The sequence below is a fragment of the Limulus polyphemus genome, unplaced genomic scaffold (genome assembly GCF_000517525.1).
Source record: "Limulus polyphemus unplaced genomic scaffold, Limulus_polyphemus-2.1.2 Scaffold1770, whole genome shotgun sequence".
Classification (NCBI taxonomy): domain Eukaryota; kingdom Metazoa; phylum Arthropoda; class Merostomata; order Xiphosura; family Limulidae; genus Limulus; species Limulus polyphemus.
In genome coordinates this window covers 50,442-59,726 of record NW_013667380.1, presented here as the reverse complement: position 1 = coordinate 59,726, position 9,285 = coordinate 50,442, and the positions used below count along the sequence as shown (strand labels likewise).

The window sequence follows — 9,285 nt, the reverse complement described above, 5'->3', positions numbered from 1 at the left end:
CTCTGACTGCAGTTACAATTACTCATTACCTACACACATTATCCCGTCACGTTGTGACCGTCTTATATATATATACAAGACTAACACTATATCTAGTAATCTCCCGACAATTCATGAAGGTTCGAGAGAACGAGTGGCGTGACACTAGTCACTTGACCTCGCTGACGCAACAATATTGATCACCATGTATATAGATTTTAGTATATAACAGCAGTTGAATAGAGGGCCTGTTTTACGTTCAAAGTAGTGAAGGTGACCTGATAAGGTTTAACCTGGAGCATTTTGGTGACATACATATCAAGCATCCTTCAGACTTTTCTTCACGTAACGATGGTGATTAGATTATTCGATTGTGTACGGGGTTATATATAAATGTACATTATGTATATCTTTGAAAATTTAGCCATGTTACATTAACATTATTATCTGTCTTCATACTTTAGTATAATACCGTGTAGATCTGTACACATACACGAGAAATTCCGTTGCCAGCAAGTGAACGAAAATATGGTTAGGGTTGACATACTGTGGTCGTTTATGAAGTACTACATGTCTCGCGTATCTCCTCTCTCCGCCGATCCTTTTGAAATTCCTAACCAACGTTCATACGATGATATTAATATAAAACGAATTTACTCAAACGCGTACACGCAAGGCTCAAAATCATAGCACCTAAAAGCTCAATTTTGGTATTTGTCTGGTTAAGAGATTAAGACCCAAAACTTTAAGATTTTGTATGTAGTTTATAACTTATAAGCACTAAACTATAGTGGAATAAAGCCCCTTGTTCAGCAAATCAGTAATTTTTGAGCGTAGTGTACTTGTTTTTGTCCTCGTTCATTAACACACACACACACACACACACACAACGAAATTTCAAAAAATTCCAACACATTTCTCTGTGTATTATGACCTAATATCTCAAAAGTACATGAGGCATAACTGTTTGTATAGAATTAATAATTAACATGCACATCACAGTACTGCCCTAAATGGAACGTGAGAAGAACGAACTCTGTAATTTTTACTTGCAAAGCGAACCTTGATACTTGTGTTTAAATTTTACCCAGATTGTTGGCCTTGTATGTAAACTAAGGTCATAGTTTATTAAACATGCGTACAAACTTCTGAACAGAAGAAAGGGTCTATTATTTTGCAGTCGTATAACGAACTTGTTAGGCTTAAAAAGCGCAGTAAAGAACGCACTTGTTATTGCGTGATAGTTAACTATTCTTGTTATTGCTAAAGTGCCTAACGACTTTTGACGTTATGTTTTTTTTTTAATTGAAATACAATAATAAGATACTTTAAATCTGTATTTTTGTTTTAGAAAAATGAATCTAAATAAAACCTACAGTGCTAGAAACAAAATTTTGTATACATATTACATTGAATTTTTATTTTTATTTATTGAAAAACATGTCCAGATTACGACATTAACAAGTGCAACTGTTGTAGCCTTTAAATCTTTTACTGACCACTAATAACCTAAAGTGCTTTAGGTGTTTGAATAACGCGCGACTATACCGTCACAATTATTCATATATTATTATTATTCAGCGGACTGATTGGTAATATATATGATTTTTTTTCTTCATGAAAAGTGTAATTTCAGTGCAGAAATGAGGATTCGTGAATGAAGTAAACGCAAGAAAATATCACAAGTAAGAGCAACTGTTGATTTTTTTAAAACCATAATTGGCAGTTGTTTAAGTTCAACGTAACACATGATGCTAAATAAAAATAGATTAAGCATCATATTATTAGAACACACAGTCACCGAAATGAACGCTACAGAAACGAAACGGAATTATTTTTCTTTTATGATTTAATTTATTTTGAAAATATGTATTATTATTATTATATCTTAGCGAAAAACGCAAAATTAATCAATAACTTGGGTTTTCAGAAAATAAATAACCTCACGCACTGGGCGAAGGGAGTTTATGAGGGCTTAATCATCATAAAAATAGATTGATAAGTACTCTAGAGATGGAGTCAAAATAGATATTTTTAGCTTGAGAAAATAATGTTGTCCGCTTGAGTTTGTTTATCTATTTTAGTCTATTTTGGAGTCCCTAGTTGTAGGCTTGAAAATATGATCTTTACATTTTGATTCAACTTGTTTCTATACTTTTTTGACGATCTCTTTTTCCATTTTTAAATTAATAATTTTGAATTATCTTGTTGACATAATTTATGACATGCCAGTTTCATTAAAGTCGTAATGTGTGTTTTATTAACACCCTCAAGTGTCGTCTTCTGCACGACTGAGTGTCAACCGTAAGTTATGGTACCAACTTCGATCTGGTGAAGCAACATTTGAAAATTATTACTTCCTAACCTTTTGTTGTTGTCTTATTTTCGGTTTGGAGGTTTTTCCTGGAAGATGGGCGGGGGTACCCACGTGGGTACAGGTCGCGGTGTCCTTGTTAGGTATCATAGTTTGATGCAATGTTTCGATGAGGTAAACATTAATTGCAGTTTTCTTGAACAGTAGCTCCTGGAAGCAAAGAATTTTGTAACCTGTACTGATAAGCTACACTGTGGTGCAATTAATTTAATGATCAAAAGACTTAACACCACAGACAGACATTAATTGAAAGACAGGTGTTGTTTAACTCTAAACTACTTTTCAGACAGGCATGACCTTCTAGTGAGTATGGACCAAAAGTACAAAACAAACTCGTAATTGTTTTGAAAATATATCGTACAACAAAATTAAAGAATCGTGAATATGATTAGATAATAGGAATAAATAAATAGTTTGAAAACTAACACATTCTATCGTTTTTAAACATGCGTAACATTAAATAAAAGTAAGTCGAAAAGTCTGTTTTTGGACAGCCTATTTGAGATGGAAACTGTTTTGTAACATATTACGTTTTTCACACCTGAAAAAAGTATAACTTTAAGAGATTGTCAGAACTTGGGAGTTATCTTATAAACCATTAATTTTTCCACTGTAATGAGATTGAGTCATTTGTTAATTTCAAACATTGAAAGATCGCTACCTAATAACCAAATATTTACCATCCCAGCCATTATCGATCGTGACAAGTTAAAATCCTGTCGCCTTTGGTTTTTTAACAAACATGTCATTATTTGTAGTACGTAAGTGATTTGTTTGAAAACCTAAAGTCAGTATTATGAAGTTATACTGAAATCGACAGGTCATTACAAGTCCACAAAACAAGAGGCTCTTAGGAAATGGGTTAATAAGTCAAACTTTACAAATGGAAAATGGACATAGATGTTTCAATTCGAAACAAAGAATGCACTTCTTTGACAAAATAGAATAGTGGCATTTGACACCTGGTAATGTTTTGGAGTTGGCAGGGTTCTCTGTATTGTAGCAGCAACTTATGATACAACTCTTACTAAACTAACACCTTTACAATGACAGGCCGACTTCTCACTAAGAAATGGCTTTCCTTGGAACAGTATTCAAATTCAAGCTTTGCCAGGATTTCCCAGAATGCCATTTTACATATTTCTTGGATAAGTAATTAGCAATTTATCTTATGCACTGGCCACGTATGGAGACACATTTGCACCATCCTTGATCATGAGTGACCTTCTAAAGGCAGGATTAAGCGTAGTCCCAGCTGGATACATCCTGTTGTCATAGGACGTCTTATTAAACACGGGCATCTGGTACTAAAATTTGGGAAAAATATGTTAGAAATTACCTATTCATTTTCCAAGTTATGATAGGGTTTGTTTATAGTCGTTATAGTATACTACAGTTATAAGCAAGAGTAAGGCTATAGTTTTGAATTAAATTCAAGATATTTGGTATAATTCTGCGTTTCTTCAAAGTTTGAAGAGATCTAATTTGCTTGATATTATAATTCGTGGCTAGAATTGAACAATGACCAATCACAATTCTAGTTGTAATTTATAAGTAATTAACTTGTTAACTTGGTCAAGGTATTAACATTTACTATATGCTACTGTTAGGTGAACAAACAAGTAAATATGATATAAAACACACCGTTTTTTACGTCTGGTGAGAAGGGCCACCTACTTATAATTTTTATTTTAAGTGTATTAATTTTTTAAGGGACGAACAAGTTTTTTTCATCATAAATAATAAAAAAATCTACGTGACTATCTTTTGCATTAATAATTGTATGTGAACAGTGATGACACATTGGAAAACTTTAAGCAACAATGTAGTTTTATTATTCCCATCGAGCTTTTTGTGGCTCGTGGGAAAACCTTTGTTAGATTGGTCTCACAATGCTGCTCATTCCTCGTGCATAGTTAAATTCCGCTGTAAGGCGGCCGTGAACTAGATTTGTTTAAATCGCATGTAGGTAGGTTTTCAGTAAGATCTTTAGGATAAAACTTCATCTAATTTATATAAATATTTCATGTTTTGTTCATACAAGTTCTTAATTGTATGAAAAAGACCGTTTTAATTATGTTGAATTCTTTGTTTTAGTTTGTGTAAACAATAAATAATAACTTAAATGGGCAAACGGTAACAAGTAATGTAAAAAAAAATAAGACGTAATATTAGTAGTGAAATTAAGGCTAAATGACGAATATCAAGGGATGTTTTACTTTAAAATGTGTGTGAAGAAGAGCACAACTAATATTATTGTTTACAAATATTCGCAGCAGATCTTCAAAAAGCAAAAGTTCAGTGCTTTTTAAAACATTAACGTTCTTTTTGGTCTTTAAAGTAACACTTGTGACCTTGACCTTTAACTCCAAGCTTAATGTTAAATGTGTGTGAAGAGCACAACTAATATTATAGTTTACAAATATTCGCAGCAGATCTTCAAAAAGCAAAAGTTCGGTGCTTTTTAAAACATTAACGTTCTTTTTGGTCTTTAAAGTAACACTTGTGACCTTGACCTTTAACTCCAAGCTTAATGTTTTTGCAAATGTGGAAAGAACAAATCATGCGTCAGATTTAATAACCTTTTTCTTATCAGTTTTTAAGGTGAAAGAGGAAATGTTTTATTACCTTGACATTTGACCTTTTTGTTTTGAAAAAGCATGAAATATATTTATTATATTTTTTATTGTATTACGTTAGATGACCTTTATCTTGAACCTTTCTTTAGTCAGACAAAGATAAGGAGGAAACGAATCAAACTATTAACGTGTACCTCAAATTATATAGCAGAAGCCATTTCAACCCGAACCTGAAATTTATTTGTTTTTAGGTGGCGTTCATTGTTGTCGTGGTGTCAGTTTTTCTGTTTGTTCGGAACCCATACTTGCCTACAACCTGTGTTGATAAAAAAACATCATGTTCACAACAATTATATACAGAGAAAAACTGTCAGGTGTAATTGTTACTTTGAATTTAATTTGTGTTAATTAAAGTGTCATTTTCTTCGTATAAACAAGTGATTTACAGCTGCTATTACTTTAAGTAATAGTTAACGTTATGTAAAATGTTTAATAGTTTTAAACGTTTGGCTAAACTAATTTTCATAATGGTTTTGTGTAATTTTACCTCTCTTTTGGTTACAAAACGAATGCTTGAATTTTTCCTCTTTTTTGTGGTGTGCTTCTCTTTCAAAACGCGAATTTGTAACATGACTAGTTGAAGATTTATGATTGAAAGTAGCAGCACAATCCCATGACCGGCTTGCAGGGACAATGTCTGTGTCTTTCTTATCCAAGCGGTAATATTTTCCTATCAGTCGAGAATGGCTTATTTTCTTTTATCAATTGAAACTTAAAAAATGGTGTTTGTAAAACGTCTTGACAGATGGGGTTACTGATACTTTCGTATGTTAATTTATTTAACACCCAGTCTGACAACAACCTGATTGTAAGATGGAAAAGCATCATCGCTAAGAATGGAGACTATTTAAATTAATTTTTTTTGTTTTGATATACAAGTTGTACGGGTTTTTCATCTAAAAATAGCAAAAATTAATTTCATGACGATCTAATATAAATATACACTTGTCAAATTAACATACTGTTAGTAGAATGCTGTTTGATAAAAAAAAAGACTGACACCGTGAATCTTAATAAACAAATGCTTAGCTTAGATGATGTTCAGTAAATTCCGGACTGATCTCCCGTGAGTTCAGGTTAGGCACCACGTTCCTTATGTCAGATGTAAAGCTGTATTCTTCCGGTAGTGGTAAGCCAGGCGAGTAGCCTTGTTCCTCATTAATTTTTTAGCCGCGGATGAGCGGTGGCTCATAGAATGGCTCGAGTTTGTTTTTCAAGTACAAGATTTTGACTCGTAGCTCCGCCATCTCTCGACCTATTTGATATCTAATTACAGTTTTTGACTCTGGAGATCAAACCCTTCCAATTTATTATTTGTCCACGCCCAAGGTCTCGTAGATTAATTTAGTCTAATCCTGGCTAAAAGAATTTTAATTTGAGGGTTGGCTGGTAGTGACCCTGATGAATAATAAAATAAAATCGGGTATATGCGCGCCCCACGCTTGGTATTGCTGGCGTACAAAATATAGCTAATAAAAAGGGGAAAAAAAAGGTCTGATAGATTAATTTACTCTAATCCTCTATAAAAGCATTTCAAGTGCTGCGGCTTTTGAGGATTCCCTCTTGTTTTTCAAAATTCGGGTTAAAAGTTAACCATCTCCGAATAGTCAACAGAAAATGGCTGGAATCAACGAAGGTAAATTTACTTGCCTATGAAAACAAGAGGGAATCTTCAATAGCGCGGCCCGGCATGGCTCGAGTCGCAATCTGCAGGTCGCGGGTTCGAATCCCCGTAACACCAAACATGCTCGCCCTTTCAGCCGTGGGGCGTTATAATGTGATGGTCAACCCCACTATTCGTTGGTAGAAGAGTAGCCCAAGAGTTGGCGGTGGGTGATGATGACTAAGCTGCCTTCCCTCTAGTCTTACACTACTAAATTAGGGACGACTAGCGCAGATAGCGCTCGTGTAGCTTTGCGCGAAATTCAAAACAAACAAACTTCAATAGCGCGCACTTGAATGCAAGTAAAAGTGCTGGATCATTTCCTGAAGTCAGCTCGGAGTCATGAGTTTGACAACTACAAGGAAATGTTTTCCCCTAGTGGAAGATATAACAACTAAAGCTGTGCACTCAGAATTCAGTCAATATGTAGCAGAACCTTCTCTAAACAACCCAGAACTCTCAGTAGTGAGATTCTGGAAAGATGTCGCAGCCAGATACATAGCGCTGTCAACAGCAGCATTAATTCTACTCTGTATTCCGGCTGGAAGTGCAGCAGTAGAACGTTCCTTCAATAAATTGCGCTGTACCCAAAGACCGCAGAAAAATGTCCGAAAATATACTTAAATGGCAAAAGATGTATGTTAATAGAACGAAATTAGTGTAGTAAACTGTTTTATGTATATGTGGTATTAACCAACCAGAAGAAAACGGAAACTGGTAAAACAAGATTTTTTTTTTCCCCTGAAAGCTTTTAATTAATTGTACTTAACTAAAACATTGAGAGAGTGCCCATCTACAATACTTGGTTGATGTTTAAGAATGAGAATGTTTGTTGTTGTAGTTTGTTTTTTAAAGACAATGCAAACTGGTGACAGGAAAGACCAGTGTACTTCCTTGTAACCTACTTGTAACTTTTTTGAAACTCGGAGAATAACCATCTTAAATACACTGTAATTGGTTTATGTTTAAGATATATCTAACTAAAGACATTTCAAATTATTGGTAGAACCAGACCAGTAGACTTTTTTTTTTTGTATCCGGTTGTGACTTTTTCATACTGAGAGAGTAATCGGCTATACTTTATTTGTGCTTAAGCATTTTTGATTTTTTTTTCTGAATAAAATCGTATTTCAAACCGATTATTTATTTTTTCTTGATTATACATAAGAAATTTCACCCAATTCTTACCCCTTTTTTTATTTAAAAAAAATCTACCGGATTTAAAAAAGAAATTGTTGACCTTAACTTAGAAAAAAAAAAATTCGCTCGAAGATCGCAACCCCCTAAAGATAGAACGTAATAAAACAGTTATATATACGTAGCTGGTTTACAAGAGAGCAAAATTATTATATTCAATCGTCTTTTAATTCTAGCCACTAGTTCCTTCACTTCTGTCAAATCAACGTTGGAATTTCTGTCATGGAAAGGTAGCGTAAGTTTATAATAAATGTAGTACATCTGTTACGTGTGTAGTGGTATAGTTTGGAACCTCCTATCAGAAAAAGATGGCGATAGTTGTTATACTTAGTTTAAAGTGTTTTATACGTACTTAAAACGTTGACCCCGGTGGCTCAGCAGTATGCCTAAGGGCTTATAACATTAAAAATCAGGTTTCGATGCCCACGGTGGGCAGAGCACAGGTATCCCATTGTGTTACTTTGTGCTTAATAACAAACAAACTTAAAAAGTTATAAATGCTGTTTTTTTTCTTCTTCGTTTCTTTTTAGGGAGAAATAGGATTTGCTACGTTACCAGAACAAATTCACCGGAAGTCGGTAAAAAAGGGCTTCGATTTTACCATGATGGTAGTTGGTAAGTTATGTTAGAAATTATATTAATTTTGAAACTATTATTTCTGTGGGTAAAGTATACATTTTACCACTTATGTTCTTTTTCCCTCCCATCATCTCTCACTTATTACTGATTGTACATAAACAAATGTTTGTCACAAATATTATGCTGTGTCTGTGTAAGAAAATATTTACAAACATGTGTGATGTTTTTTCTCGTTAGCATGAATGTTTCTATTGCATTATAACATGTAAGTATATTGTTGCATGTAACTAAGAAGACAGTTTTTTTATGGGGTTTCACAGTTTATACGGACAAGATAAATTAATCAGTGGTCCGGAAAAAGGTGGAGGAGTGGAAGAAAAAGTTTCTAAACTATGTTACACCTAACTTAAGTTGCATCATTATGATCCTCTCCGTTTCCCCGAACTGCCCAGTCTACCGAAAGATTCGTGTGTTAAAGAATATAGATTCATCACACCTGTTGTAGAATTTCCATGGCAAAAATAACAGTTAATCCCTGAAGGGTTTGTTGCTCATGGTAGTCAACGGAGGTGTTGTATGTTCAATTTTAACACCTTCTGTTGTCACCTAGAGAAGCATTTACTTCATTATGAATATAGACTTCAGTGTAAAAATGGTTGATGACATTTACTTCATTATGAATGTAGACTCCAGTGTAACAATGGCTGGTGACATTTACTTCATTATGAATGTAGACTCCAGTGTAACAATGGCTGGTGACATTTACTTCATTATGAATGTAGACTCCAGTGTAACAATGGCTGGTGACATTTACTTCATTATGGATGTAGACTCCAGTGTAACAATGGCTGGGG

General features: G+C 33.9%; 1 protein-coding gene across 1 annotated transcript in view; it reads left to right on the top strand.

Annotated features, from left to right (window-relative positions):
* The window catches only part of LOC106464885 (septin-2-like), a 47,727-nt gene that overhangs the window by 7,214 nt on the left and 31,228 nt on the right, over nt 1-9,285 (top strand). The window contains exon 2 of the mRNA XM_013925047.2: nt 8,383-8,467. Coding sequence (XP_013780501.1) covers nt 8,383-8,467 — 85 coding nt within the window. The remainder of the gene's footprint in view (nt 1-8,382; nt 8,468-9,285) is intronic.